The 15,329-nt window shown below is 45.4% G+C and overlaps 1 protein-coding gene across 1 annotated transcript in view; it reads right to left on the bottom strand.

Annotated features, from left to right (window-relative positions):
- Positions 1-15,329, bottom strand: part of LOC137217886 (protein WWC3-like) — a 173,190-nt gene that overhangs the window by 26,223 nt on the left and 131,638 nt on the right. Inside the window, 5 exon segments of the mRNA XM_067724886.1 lie at positions 5,162-5,226; positions 9,221-9,417; positions 9,849-9,935; positions 10,640-10,714; positions 11,456-11,579. Coding sequence (XP_067580987.1) covers positions 5,162-5,226; positions 9,221-9,417; positions 9,849-9,935; positions 10,640-10,714; positions 11,456-11,579 — 548 coding nt within the window.

Below are 15,329 nucleotides of genomic sequence, written 5' to 3'. Positions count from 1 at the left end.
AGCCAACATCGTTCTCAATGGTGAAAAAGTGAAAACATTTCCTCTAAGATCAGGAACAAGACAAGGTTGTCCACTCTCACGACTATTATTCATCATACTTTTGGAAGTTTTAGCCACAGCAATCAAAGAAGAAAAATAAATAAATGGAATCCAAATTGGAAAAGAAGACATTAAGCTGTCACTGTTTGCAGATGACATGATACTATACATAGAGAATCCTACAGATGCTACAAGAAAACTACTGGAGCTAATCAATGAATTTGGTAAAGTAGTACGATCAAAATTAATGCACGGAAATCTCTTGCAGTCCAATACACTAATGATGAAAAATCTGAAACAGAATTTAAGGAAACACTCCCATGTACCACTGCAACAGAAAGAATAAAATACCTTGGAATAAACCTACCGAAGGAGACGAAAGACCTGTATGCAGAAAACTGTAAGACACTGATGGAAGAAATTAAAGATGACACAAACAGATGATATAAACAGTGTTGTATCATCTGCGAAAATGACTCTACTACCCAAAGCAAGCTACAGATTCAGTGCAATCCCTATCAAACTACCAAGGGCATTTTTCACAGAACAAGCATAAAAAATTGCACAGTTTGTATGGGACCACCAAAGACGCCGAATAGCTAAAGCAATCTTGAGAAAGAAAAACTGAGCTGGAGGAATCAGACTCCCTGACTTCAGACTATACTACAAAGCTACAGTAATCAAGACAGTAAGGTTCTGGCACAAAAACACAAATACAGATCAATGGAACAAGATAGCCCAGAGAAAAACCCATGCACATATGGTCACCTTGTTTTTGATAAAGGAGGCAAGAATATACAATGGAGAAAAGATAGCCTCTTCAATAAGTGGTGCTGGGAAAACTGGACAGCTACATGTAAAAGAATGAAATTAGAACACTCCCTAATACCATAAACAAAAATAAACTCAAAATGGATTAAAGACCTAAATGTAAGGCCAGACACTATAAACTCTTAGAGGAAAATATAGGGAGAGCACTCTATGACATAAATCACAGCAAGATCCTTTTTGACCCACCTCCTAGCGACATGGAAATAAAAACAAAAATAAACAAATGGGACCTAATGAAACTTCAAAGCTTTTGCATAGCAAAGGAAACCATAAACAAGACCAAAGGACAACTCTCAGAATGGGAGAAAATATTTTCAAATGAAGCAACTGACAAATGATTAATCTCCCAAGTTTACAAGCAGCTCAATATCAAAAAAACAAACAACCCAATCCAAAAAATGAGTAGAAGACCTAAACAGACATTTCTCCAAAGAAGATATATGGATTTCCAACAAACACATGAAAGGATGCTCAACGTCACTAATCATTAGAGAAATGCAAATCAAAACTACAATGAGGTATCACCTCACACCAGTCAGAATGGCCATCATCAAAAAGTCTACAAACAATAAACGCTGGAGAGGGTGTGGAGAAAAGGGAACCCTCTTGCACTGTTGGTGGGAATGTAAATTGATACACCCAATATGGAGAACAGTATGGAGATTCGTTAAAAATCTAAAAATAGAAGTAGCATACAACCCAGCCATCCCACTACTGGGCATATACCCTGAGAAAACCATAATTCAAAAAGAGTCATGTACCATAATGTTCACTACAGCTCTATTTACAATAGCCAGGACATGGAAGCAACCTAAGTGTCCATCAACAGATGAATGGATAAAGAAGAAGTGGCACATATATACAATGGAATATTACTCAGCCATAGAAATATACAAAACTTGAGTTATTTGTAATGAGGTGGATGGACCTAGAATCTGTCATGCACAGTGAAGTAAGTCAGAAAGAGAAAAACAAATACCATATGCTAATATATATATATGGAATAAAAATTAAAACTGGTTCTGAATAATCTAGGGGCAGGACAGGAATAAAGATGCAGACGTAGAGAATGGACTTGAGGACACGGGGAGGGGGAAGGGTAAGCTAGGACGAAGTGAGCGAGTGGTATGGACATATATACACTACCAAATGTAAGATAGATAGGTACTGGGAAGCAGCCGCATAGCACAGGGAGATCAGCTCAGGTCTCTGTGACCACCTAGAGGGGTGGGATAGGGAGGGTGGGAGGGAGATGTAAGAGGGTGGAGATATGGGGATATATGTATATGTACAGCTGACTCACTTTGTTATACAGCAGAAACTAACACACCATTGTAAAGCAATTATACTCCAAAAAAGATGTTAAAAATAATAATAATTTTTTAAAATGTGGACTTAATGTGATCCAGCTTTTCCTCATAAGTCGATTTTCATACCATATGTAGATTATTTGCTGTTGTGTTCAAACCCTTGATACATAATCAGCAAGACACCCTGTACTTGCTTCAGAAGTTAGCCTCAAAGGGATATAAAGCACCCAAAGAGTAATTACAATTTTGTGAGGCTAATGTAAAATACTTAGGATGTTTGGTATCTAAAGAAGGGGTTTCAATTGCTCTAGAGGCAATTTGGCTTTCCCTGCTCCTAAAACAAGAAGGCAAGTAAGGGGATTTCTAGGCCTTGCAGGCTACCAAAGGCGCTGGATTCCAAATTTTTCTTTAGTGTCTCGACCATAAATAATTTGCCTAAACAATACGAACCTGAACCTCTTGGTTGGGGAATTGACCATTGCGAAGCCTCTGGTTTCTCTAAAGGGCTTCCTGGCAAAGGGGCATCCGATCTATGATTTTCCCTTTTTTTTCTCTTTGTGCATAAAAACAAGGGTGCCACACTAGGAGTATTAACTCAACTGTATGGCAGTCACTAATGACCAATAGGATATTACTGCCAGCAGCTAAATCCAGTAGCTAAGGGCCTCCCCCTTGCCTCCAAGCTGTCACAGCAATAGCTGTTGTTTGTCAGACAACAGAGGAGACAGTCATGAGTCACCCTCTCACCGTCTTTGTTCCCCACTCCATGAAAACTCTACTAAACTCTCTTCACACACAACCTTATTCAGAGAGCCATTTAACTTGAGATTGTAATCATGAGATTGTATTCCTCTCACCAAACATAATTCTCCACAGGTGTAATGAACTTAGTCCAGTGACCTTGCTCCCAGAAGAATCAATAGCAATAATGAAAAGTAAGATTGCATTGTTTTAACTGACAATTTTTTATCTTAAGAATCAAATGGCAATAATGAAAAGTATGATTGCATTGTTTTAACTGACAGTTTTTTATCTTCTAGGATTGACTGTCAAGAAAGCCCACTGTATAATCCTGACTTTATGTTATTCACTGATGGTTCATACTTAAGAGGACCTCGTGGAATGTACCAGGCTAGTAACGCTGTCGTTTCTCCACTGTGTATCCTTGAAAATGGGCCCTACCTAATATCTTTTCTGCCCAACAGGCTGAACTAACAGCACGAACAAGAGCCTGTCTGTCATTTGGCAAAAGGAAAATCTGCTAACATTTACACTGCCAGCCTCTATACTTTTGGGGTGGCACATGATTTTGGTATGCTTTTGGGAAAAAAAAGAGGGGGGATTTTTAACAACCTCAGGACAGCCTGCCAAAACTGGGAAACAAGTAGCAGAATTATTAGATGCAATTCTGTTGCCATGTGCACCTGCTGTTACTAAGGCATGGGGCCGTTCAAAGGCTGACACTGCAGAAGCAAAAGGAAACTCTCTAGTCGATCATGCTGCCACGACAGCAGCTCTGAAAAACAACAACAACCAACTAACCACTGTCTTTCCCTTTCAGCCTCCCAGTAACCTTACTGATATACTGCTGAAGTTTCAGGGAATGGTGTTTGCTGAAAATGGTTAAAGTTTTCAGAAAAAGGAAAAAGACACCTAAACACAGAATGGAGGAAGAGTCAACTAACAAAGAGCTGTGGACAGGTCCAAAGGGAAAGCCTATCTTTCTGTTTGGAGCTCAATATCCTATTTCACAATATATTTATGAGTTAACTCATTGGAACCCAGATAAGGTGGTATTACGACGTAAACAATATTTTTCAAAGCCTATTTTACAATAGCCCAGAAGGTTTACTCAAGATGTGCAACTTGTCCAAAATATAACCCAGGGAAGCATTTACACAGTTCTCAAAGAAATTTCCCATCACCTGCAGGTCTTTTTGAAATTTTGCATGTTCATTTTATACAAATGCCTCACTCAGAAGGTTATCAATACATTCTTGTTATAATTTGAATGTTTTCACATTGGGCTAAGGCATTCCCATGCAGAAAGGCCACAGTGCAGTAAGTAGAGAAATCAATTTTAGAAAGGGTGATACCTCTTTGAACAATCCCCTCAGAAATACATAGTGATAAAGGAACTCATTTTACTGGCCAAATTATTAAGAAAATTTGCAAGATTTTTCCAATTACGCAGCACTTCTATTGTGTTTATAATCCCCAGTCTTCTGTTTAGTAGAAAGAACAAATGGAACAATTAAAAAACAACTGGCTAAAATTATGGATGCTTATTCCTCACCTGGCCTAAGGCCCTTCCATTGGTTCTCAACCTCATATCCACCTCTCTTGGCAAACATCACTTCTCTCTCTTTGAGATGATCACAGGGAGAACAATGAGATTGAATGATGAACTATATTAACATATTATTAAAAGGAGACGTATTACATCATGGCATAGGCTTAACTGCATTTTTCAAAGGATATTCTAAGCTTGTTTCTGAAGCATATCATAGTAATCTATCCTCAAACGAAGATCATATGCCCCATGACTTACAACCTGGAGATTACGTACATTGGAAAAGGCAGTATTTAAAAGACTACCTCCACCCTAGATGCAAGGTCCCTTATCAGGTTCTTTTAACTAACTCATGTGCAGCAAAACTGAAGGGAACTGACTCTAGGATTCATGCTTCCCACCTAAAAAGGGCTCCTGCACCAGACTGGTCTATAGGGAGGACTGATGACCTCAAACTCACCTTAAAGTGATGCTCCAATAGGAAAGAAACACCAACACCAGGATGAGAAGGTGACATCAGAAATAGACAGCTATCCCAACAGGCTGGACCTGACCCATACGGTTATTTACAACATTTTATTCTTGGTTTCTTGGACTTCTGCACAGAAACCAAATGTTTTCCTATAATGGGAACAATTCTGTGCAAATTTTAGAAATCGCTCCAATTGTTGGGACTATGGTCAATTACCTGCACCCGGTACTTCTGGGTTATCTTGGTGGGTTTCTCCACTCCAAGGGTCTGATTGGATGGCCCTCAGGAAATTTATTTTAGAAGAAAGAAATTATAGTTCTGTCAGGCCACTACTGATATTACTAGATGGGACCCCCTCACTTGGCCAATCAAACATACTTATTCTGACCCTAGCCATAAATATGAGTTTTCCATTGAGGTCAGTCAAGCTCAGTCAGAACAATGAACTGAATTTCAATCAAAAGGTGTAACTTTTTAATTATTAGGAGTGACCCTCCCTCAGTTATGGGATGGATTTTTATGGCTGAAAATGGTCATCAAATACGCTATGGCCGTCTAAGTTTAAAGACCTCCCTACGTTGGGAACAGTTAAATCACTCTAAAAATCATCAGCCTGACGACACTAGTACATTATGAAAAATGGTAATATATCATTTCCCTTAAAGATAGTGATAGGTATGGAACAGACTGGGTCAGGCGATGAGAATACAGTGGATCGTACGTAATGGAACTCAATGGCTTTGTGGGTCCAATATACGGCCCTGGCTTCCACCAGGATGGCTAGGAAGGTGTACTTTAGGATTTCCTTGGGCTCAAGCCCACTTATGTAAAATTTAGATATAAGTCCAGCAAATTTACCATCAGTATGAGCCCAATGGACCAAGAGATCTGTATCTCACTGGTATGATTACTTAGCAGTTATTTTTGTGCCTTCAGTAGGTCTGGAAGATATAGTTTCCCACATCGAAGGAGTAACAGAATTCAGTCAAAAGGCCTTAAATGATAGCAACCATGCTATTAGCCTACTGAATTCTGAAGTCTCTATGATGAGAAATGTGGTGCTACAAATTGCTTAACTTGAGGTGCCTGGTTTCCTTTAATTAACTATAATCTTTCAATGTTCCAACTACATAGTTTTTGTGGCAAAACCCCTATATATCCTGGCTCCTCCCTTACCTTTTTGGAGCAGTCTCTCAGAGCTACCTGAGAGGGTGTCTCCCAGGCTATAGTCCTCAGAAAGTCTGCCAAATAAAACAGAATTCTCAGCTTTTAGATTGTGCTTTTTTTTTTTTTTTTCAGTCAACAAAGCACAACGGAACAACGGAGGAATTTTGTGCGTGGACTTTATACTCGATGTCATTGTTATATTTTCTGAGTATAACTCTACTGTTAAGTATGAAAATGTGCTTGTTCTTAGATTTGTACTGAATTGTTTAGGAGGAATGTGTCACAATCTTGAATTAGTTTTCAAATGATTCAGAAGGAAAAAGAAGCTGGGTGCACACTCACATATATACACACAAAGAATGGAAATGTGAAGTATTAACAAAAGTGACTAGGGCATAATTTAAACGTTGGGGGAGGGGGAAATACCAAAACTGCATCCCATGGCTGCTTACTCTGATTTGGGTCAATGATTGTAAATAAAAGTGTTATAAAGTAGAACAATCATAATTATTGGCAGCCTAATCCAAAATAATTATTCCTGATGTAATGCACTTTAATCCACTTTAGAAAGATGCCAAGCGAGGGGCTGTATGTCCCCATTTGTTATGTGCTGAATAGTTTCGGAACAAATATCTCCTCACTGGAGATACGGTGATGGGCACAACTAGGATCAGGTGAACAGAAGGGCCAAAAGGATGCTTCACTGCTCTTAATGTCAGAAACGGAGAAAAACGACAAGCGTCCAAAACGTTAGGAACGCACAAAACACCCTGAGCCACACGCGGCCCTGAAGATGGCACCTGAAGGAGTAAAAATCCACCCCATTTAGTTGTCCTTTCCTTTTAATTTAAAGTAGACAGACGTTTCCATGGTACCTGCTGTTTACAGATCTGAGGCCACTCACTTCAGTTCCCTCGCGTAGGGCACACAGGCCCTCCTTCCAGGGCAGCACATGGTGCTGTGAGGCAAAACATCACGGGCTCCGCGAAATCCTTTGTCCTTTTCTGCTTACCTTCAGAGGTGGGGGCTGAAGTTTCTCCAGGCCGTAAGGGTCTGCCTGGCCAGCAAACGTGTGTCCGTGGATGGAGCTGACACCAACGCAGCAGGGCTCTGGGTGCGGGGGGCTGGTCTGGGCGCAGCTGCTACAGCCACTGTCCACCGAGTCGGCTTGCCAACTCCTGAAGGCGGGCATGGCAACAGCCCCCAAAACGTTCATCAGGGCACTGACTTTACTGCTGCACTCAGAGCACAGCAGCAGACACACCCAATATTTGCTTCCAGTGACTGAAGACGGTTGCTTTTCTTATAAAATGAAAGGCAGTTCTGTTTCGTAGGGAAGACAGAGCTACAAGGCCTTTCATTAAGAGGGTCTGTCTGTGTGTATCGCCCAATTGCAGCCGCTGAAGATGCCAGCATCCCGGAACCCCCTCTCCCCGAGCCCGCCCAGCCTCCTACCCATCCCTGAACACACACCCTTCCCCCTCTGCCGTGCACTTTCCCTTTCGGAAATAAATTCCTCTCGAAAATAAATCCAGAGAAAGCTATTAGGAAGAGGTAGCAAGCTTTGGAAACATGATGCTCTTTATGGAAAACCATGGAAATAAAGCAACACAAAAGTGCTGCTGGAAAGGACCCGCCGGGAAGCGATTCCCTCTCAGTGCCTGCCCATCTGAGCTATTCCTCTACTGCGGTGCCTGCCCATCTGAGCTATTCCTCTACTGCAGACACGTCTGCCCCGAGTCCAGCGTTCACCCACGGGCTGCTCCGGGGAAGACGTAAAGGGGTATCGCAGGGTCCCGGGAGTCGCTGTGTCCCAGCCGCTCGTCCTCCCGCCACGGGGGCTCAGGGCCGGTGAACACCTGCACCGAGTACCAGCGCAGCTGCATCTCGCTCGAACCATTGTAATCAGCCAAGTTAATCTGACCAATGCCCTGCGTGGTGTTTAAAAAAAAAAAAGGCACAACAGGCCCTGAATGACTACACCTTAACAACCAATGGGCATCAAGGTTACCCTTGAATCTTAAGCAGAAAGAATGAAAGTATTTCATTCTTACTAACAGGACTAAGGTAAAATGAAAGTAGTGTTAAAGTGGTGTTGGAGGATCCTAGGGAGGATGGCTCTCATGTTGCTTATTCAGCTCTATTAGAAACTGCTAGGAAGGGAACAAGGACAGACAACAAAAGGTAACACACAGTGAAGAAAATGGAAACTTCAGGATTGGATCTCACCTAGACTCTGGCCTATATGCTTCCTCCCTTGCTGATTTTAATCTGTATGTTACTCTGAAACAAACTGTAACCAAACAGAAAAACAGACAGAAACTGAGGAAGAGAGACAGGAAGAAAAGCAGGATTAAGGGAGAAGACAGGACAAGAGAAAGACTGATGTCAGAGACTGACAAAAAGAGAGGGGGAGAGAGGGGTGGAAGGTAGGAAGGAGAGAGTGAGGAGGGCACCGTACCAGCAGTTCTTCCTGCAGCTGAGGATTCACTGAGCACATGTATAACTGAAGTGACTTCAACATCACCATGTCTGAATGCACGGGGATTCTGCAAACTTCATTAAACACCAAGGGGGCTTTCAATTCCAGAGCCTTAGAGCAGAACGTGTTTGGTGTGCCAGGGTCAAGCGGAGGCAAACAGACGCAGATGTGTCTGGAATCGAGACAGGGAGAAAAGAGCATGGACCACATACACGAACACCCCTGTATGTTACGCTTTGGATGTGAATAGGTAAAACTGAAAAGTCCTTTGGAAAAAGCCCTTTTCTCAACAAAAAGAAAGTCCAAAGAACTGACCTACCTTTGGAGAGGAAAAAAAAAAAGGAAAAGAAAAGAAAAGAAAAGAAAAGAAAAAATTAGCAAAAAGAAAACATAAAAATCAGCAATTATAACTTCAGGGGGAGTCAAACAGACTTTCTGCTTTCATCATCTTTGTGGCAAAACATCTGCACTGATCTCTCCACGGCCCCATGGCTCCCTCTCCAAGCTCTGCCTGCTTTGCCTCTCAGAGTGCTCAGGCACCAGCCGGGCTGGGCTCCCGGCCCTATCCACCCCTAGCGTGGAAGCCAGCACCCAGAAGAAGCTCCAGCATCAGTGGAGTGAAGTACCCGTCAGGGCGAGCAGAATCCCAGGGCGAACCCTCAGCCGCTGAAAACCAGGCTGCTTCCAAGGCCTTCGGGAGGCCAGTTTACAAAGACGACTCACGGAAGGGGAGGGCACCGTCGGGCGTGAACACCCATCACCGGTGGGTTCACCCGCCAGGGTAAGTGGGACCTCACACCCCCATCGGGCACCCATCTCCCCACTGGGGACAACACAGATTTCCTTCTCCCTGCTCGGACAAGGATGCCTGAGCCCAGCCTGAGGCCTCTTCAGGCACCTCATCAGATCGCAAGAGCCGAGTGTGGCTGTGTCGCCACCAGCCTTGTGACCAGAATGGATGTTTTAAGCCCCAACGCTGCCGATGATGGGCACCCGGCACTTTGTCAGCACGGCCACGGCACATAACCAGCCTGGCTCCAGTAACTCCACCTGCCTCAAATAATAAACCAGCCTCTTCTTAAAACTTACAATCCTTTAGATTTCAGACAGACACCCCTAGCGTTTTATTGTAAATTCAGGTTCCAAGACAGTCTTTTCCCTCCCCAAACTGCCACGTGCAGCAGGTCAGCCAGTGGTGCCATGTGGAGGAGGGCCCGGGGGGAGGACACAGCCCCCACTGGCGCGGGAGCTTACATTTTGCAGTCTTCCTTCACCACCAGCCCGGCAAAGTTCTTCAGCTGGAGCACGTTCACGAGGAGACACTCGCTGGCACTGTCGTGCCTAGAAAATAAAATGCACGTTCACAGACTGCAAATGCCCCACGGTGCAGAAATCCTGCTTGAACGCCTGCAGTGGTCCTCACCCCACCCACAGGGGACCTGTGCAAAGTCTAGAGGCGTTTCTTACTGTCACACTGAGTGGAGGGGGGCTACTGCGTATAGTGGGCAGAGGCCAGGGCTGCTGCTCAACACGCCAGAGGGCACAGCACGGCCCCCCACCGAGAGTGACCCAGCCCGAACGCCACGAGTGCCGAGAAACACTAGGATGACAAGAGTGAGCAAAAGAAAGCTGCTGGGATGTGAACATCCTGCCTCGTTCGTCTGAACACTGCTGGTTACTGCCTTTCTAGACACTGTAGCTAGAAACCAGAACGCTTAGTGTTGCACAGCACCTGGCTACCCCAGCTCCGGCGGGAACTTCCCCGAGGGCCGGACTGTGCCCATGGGGTGAGAGTCCCTGGCTGTGACTCGCTGTTGGAGGACGACAATGGAGCCGCTCTTGCCCATCTCTCCTTCCCGCCACCTCTGTCCTTTCACCTGAGACCGCTGAGATGGGCCCAGGGGCACCCAGGCCAGGGAGCAGCAGCCGGATCACGCGGGTCCCTCCATCCCTCCTGGCCTGTGTGTGGAGGTGTGAGTCGCCGGGCAGGCCCCAATCTACCCATCGTCTTTACGAGCAACAGGGAAGGAGTCTTCTGTACTCACAAAAATCCAACATGGATCTGGGGCCCCTCGTTACCGCAAGCGTCTCCACGCGCAGGGTCGTCAGCATCCTCACTCCTGAACACAGTCGGAAAGGCACCGCGTTATTCCGGGGGGGCCTGGTTACCTCGGACTCGGCAGAAGCTCTCTCACACTAGGGGTGCTTCTTACTGAGAAGGGCTTTATTAAGTTGCAACATAAATAAATGCTTTAAGTGACTGGCAGGGCACGGCAGGTCCCCAGGATCCATGACGTCACCTCCCAGGGTACCTGCTGACGAAGTGGCCTTTTTCAGAAAATACCTCTCAAAACCACATGTGATATTCACGACAAAGTTCAAAAACATACTCTTAAAAGCTTTGCAGGCAGGACTTCCCTGGCGGTCCAGTGGTTAAGCTGAAAAAATGACATCAAAGGTCTCAAACAAAATAAAGCCCACAAGGAGTTTTGCCCTTGCAAAGTGATTCCTCCAGCTAAGGAAAGGGGACGGGGGGAACATCCATTTCTAGTGAATGTCCTTTCCAGAAAAGCAGGTCTCCCTCGCACACGGGTTCTCCTTTTCCGGCTCTACTGGGCTCATGCCTTCCAACCCCCGGGGCCAGAGAGAAAGCAGTCATGCTAGATGCCCGAAGCCAGGCCAGTCCCCAGACGCCACCTGGGAGCAGAGGGGGTCCGTGGGGATGCTCAGGGCCCCTACCGCATGGAGAGAAGCCAGGAAAGCTGCACCCCGGAGACACACAGAGTGTCAAGCCAGACAGGTCTCGGCAGGGGTGCCTTCTGGGAAGTCAGCCCAGGGAGGCCAGAAGGTCAGCTTCTAACCTTTCGGTGGGAGGTTCAAACACGCCGCTGTCGCTGGCCAGCGAGTAATCGGACAGGCAGGCGGACACGCAGCGCACTCTCCGCTCCAGCCTCTGGGCGTCGCTGTCTTCTTGGGGGGTCGCTGCTGCAGGCGAGAGAGACATGGCCAGTCTCAGAAGGCAACAGGGCGGGAGCCCAGGGCAGAGCAGAGACAAAGGCAGGAAGAGGCAGAGACAGGCCAGCACGTTTGCAGATGTGTGTTTACATGCACTCTGCTCCAGTCTTTTCTTATACTGGAACAAACAAATGGAACAAACAGGCTTCTGGCTACTTCTTTAAAAGCTCTTTAAATGATCATCAATCTCCCTTCACCTCCTTAATGAGCGCACAGGTCAGAAGGTGGCGGGAAGGCCCTTGGCGTGGCCCTTTGAGAGTGTGTCACACGGGAAAGCCTGGAGAGAGATTTCGCCTGCACGTGGACGGCAGAGCGCTCTCCGAGAAGCAGGTGGGGGATGTTTCCTCCTTGACGCTGCTTGGTATTCTCCATACTTTATACAAGGAACACAGGCTACACTGCTTTATAATCAGAAAACAGAGTTTTTAAAAATCATCAAATAACCCCCAAAAAAATGGAGTGACTTTCGAGTCAGAGGACACAGATGCACCCAGACTGGGCCTTTGCCAACGTCTCCGTGACCCCTCTGCCGCTCTAACTGCAGCGTCCTCCTCAGCAGCCCTGGGGCCACACTGGCTTCTAGAACTGTCTCCTGGGATTAGGAAGGACCATGACTGGGCAGCTTATTTTTGTCTCATATCTATTGTAACCAAGAGCAAAGACAACTACTGACATTTTCCCTTTTATCATTTCATCAACTCTTTCTACTCCTTCCCTCACAGCAACAAGTTTCTTTTAACAAAAGCAACAGAAAGAGGCATGCTGTCTCCTGCTGCTAAATGTGACGATGGACACAGGAACCTCAATGCTTCTGAGAGAGGCACACACAGTTAGAACACAGGCTTAAAGCATGAAGCCCCAAACTGAGCCTCACTCTGGCATCACAATGCCTCTTGTTAATAATGCAGGTCCCTCTTGTCTTTCTATGTTCTCCGGCCATCTAAGCTCTAGAAACTGAAAATCTAGACATCTGTGCACCCCTGACACCAATGACCATCTCTTTTCTTTTTTTTTTCTTTTGCCTGCGTTGGGTCTTCGTTGCTGCGCTGGGCCTTCTCTAGTTGTGGCGAGCGGGGGCTACTCTTCATTCCGGTGCACGGGCTTTTCAGGGCGGAGTCTTCTCTTGTTGCAGAGCATGGGCTCTAGGCATGCGGGCTTCAACAGCTGCAGCACATGGGCTCAGTAGTTGTGGTACACAGGCCCTAGAGCATGCGGGCTTCAGTAGTTGCAGCTCTGGGCTCAGTAGTTGTGGCTCGCGGGCTCTAGAGGGCAGGCTCAGTAGTTGTGGTGCACGGGCTTAGCTGCTCTGTGGCATGTGGGATCTTCCTGGACCAGGTTTGAACCCGTGTTCCCTGCATTGGCAGGCGGATTCTTAACCACTGCGCCACCAGGGAAGTCCCCAACCATCTCTCTTTTCAGCCAAATTATTATTCACAGCAACCATTAAACCCAAATATATTCATCGGGGTACAAAACAGACAGGGCTGTGGCCTTTGGCCTCACGATGTTAACTGCAGACAAAAGCTGACCTTTCAAAGGCCTGCAGCGCCCAGTGTGGGGGCCACTGGCCTCGCCTCGGCCAAGGGCAGAAGCTGGCTCCGTCCTGGGGTGGCCGGAGGCACCGACTCTCAGATCGTAGATGACGACTCCCAAGTCCAGCTCTGCTCGTCACCCCGGCCCCATGGAAGGACCCAGAGCCTCCAGCTCTAAACTGCAGATAGAACCCCTCAGTTTGCTCCATGGAACCCCAGCAAACACAATGGCTCACTACTCCCATTCCCAGCCCTGACACTTGGCCCTACACGCCTTTAAGGAAGTAACACCACACAATGATCCAGTTAACTTCCAGGCAATCCAATGGTGTGACTGCCAAAATTTCTCTCTCATTGCAATGAAAGTGGATGAAGAGAGAAAGGAAATGGGGGAATCAATCCTCAGTGATCCTGGGCTTAGCACCTTCAAGAAGCAACTGGATGCAGGAGTTGACAGAAGGAGGTACGGTCAGCACTTGCCCTGGGTGAGAAAGAAAGCACACGGCACACCCCACAGTACACACCGCAACCATCTGCTCTTGGGTTTCAAGGCAACGAGACGGAGAGTGGGGAGCAATGCCAGTGAAGTAAGGAATAAACAAGCTTCCACACGTTCATTTTATAAACCTCAGACCTTTCCATCATTAAACACAGACAAACAGACACTGAGACCTAAGGACAGCAACGCTGCTTGACAAAAGGGAGGAAAGTATAAGGAAAATCACATCGTGGGCAAAGCTGCCAGCTGGCATATTAAAATAATGAAAGTGTTAAAGTCTGGGGAAAAAACGCAAGAAGGAAAAAATACGTCAAGCTCTTAGAAAAGTTCTTACACAACTTTCATAGCCAGGATGAATACCGTTCAAACGACAACAACAATAATAAGAGCAACTGTTGAGCTACATTAAAGCACAGCTATGAGCTATGCCCTTCCTGACCACACCCCGACCATCCTAAATACATTGATTCACTGCACAAAGATGTGGCACAGCCTGACCAGCAAGGCGAAGGAGAAGTCCAAGGTCACTTACAGTGAACGTTTCTGTCGAGCCGCATGAGAAAAGAGATAAAAAAAAAAAGCACAAAGTGAAAAAACTGTAGAATTTAAGACAACAATTTTAAACAGGGTATGAATGTAATAAAAACATCAATAAACAGATGAACAAAGTCAAAATATTTATGGACTTATATTAGCAAACACCAGTGCGAAATGAAAACAGGAACAGATTTTAGAATCGTGACACATTTGACTTTTAAAGTGTGGGGAATATAAAACTGTAGTAAACATGTAAAAACGGATAAAGATGACAGTTTATTTCCCCACTCCCTTGCCCCACCTTCTGTCCCCTCAGACTGACTTAAAACACAATGGGAAATTCTGAATTTTATGTTACTAAAATTTTTCTCACTAAAGCTTGCTTGAGTCAAACTTAGACTGTACTGTTCTTAGTCAGACTGGAGAGTGGAGGGAACTACATGACCTCGGGCGTCATAAATGAGGGGTGGGGTTATTATAACGAGTACTGAGATCCTCGCCAACTTTATGAAGCTGCAATGACTCTAGGCTCAGGCATTCCCACAAGCATCAAGGGAGGCAAGGAGTCACCCTGTGTCCATGCCTGAAGCTGCTCACCCAGCCCTGCGCAAGCACCTGTCAGGATCCATTCACTGAGTCAAGTACCTCTAGTTTGTAAGGGCCCAATTCCACTCATATGTGAACGCACTACCAGGTGGCAGTATCTGACCGTACCGATAGCAAAGACCTCCCAGTCTAAGAAGCTTGAAGAACTATAACATCCACCACCAAGTGGTGGATGAAAAATAAGGAAATCAAGTCAGCTCTTCTCCTTCCCACCCAGTCTCTCCCGTGGACCGAAAGGGGTCCTTAAATCTTTTGCTGACTTTGTGTATAACTGGATTGATACTTCTATATTTCGGACGGTTTGCATAGCGAAAAGAAAAGTTTGCACAGGGAAAAGAAGAGTAAAGGCTAGACAATAAGTGAAAATGGAAAAGTTTTAAGGAAAGTTTGCAAAGGGAAAAGAAAAGAGTAAAGTTAGACAATGAGTGCAAATGGACAAGGGTATATGTGTATAAAAAAGAACAAAGTAAATGCAGCTTACATATGCATACGAACTATGGAAATAATTTATATTGGGATGTTGAAATAATGTATAAGCAGCATTTG

Source organism: Pseudorca crassidens, chromosome Y (assembly GCF_039906515.1).
Source record: "Pseudorca crassidens isolate mPseCra1 chromosome Y, mPseCra1.hap1, whole genome shotgun sequence".
Taxonomy (NCBI): domain Eukaryota; kingdom Metazoa; phylum Chordata; class Mammalia; order Artiodactyla; family Delphinidae; genus Pseudorca; species Pseudorca crassidens.
The sequence above is the reverse complement of the archived record's forward strand: the minus strand, read 5'-3'. Positions and strand labels throughout refer to the sequence as shown.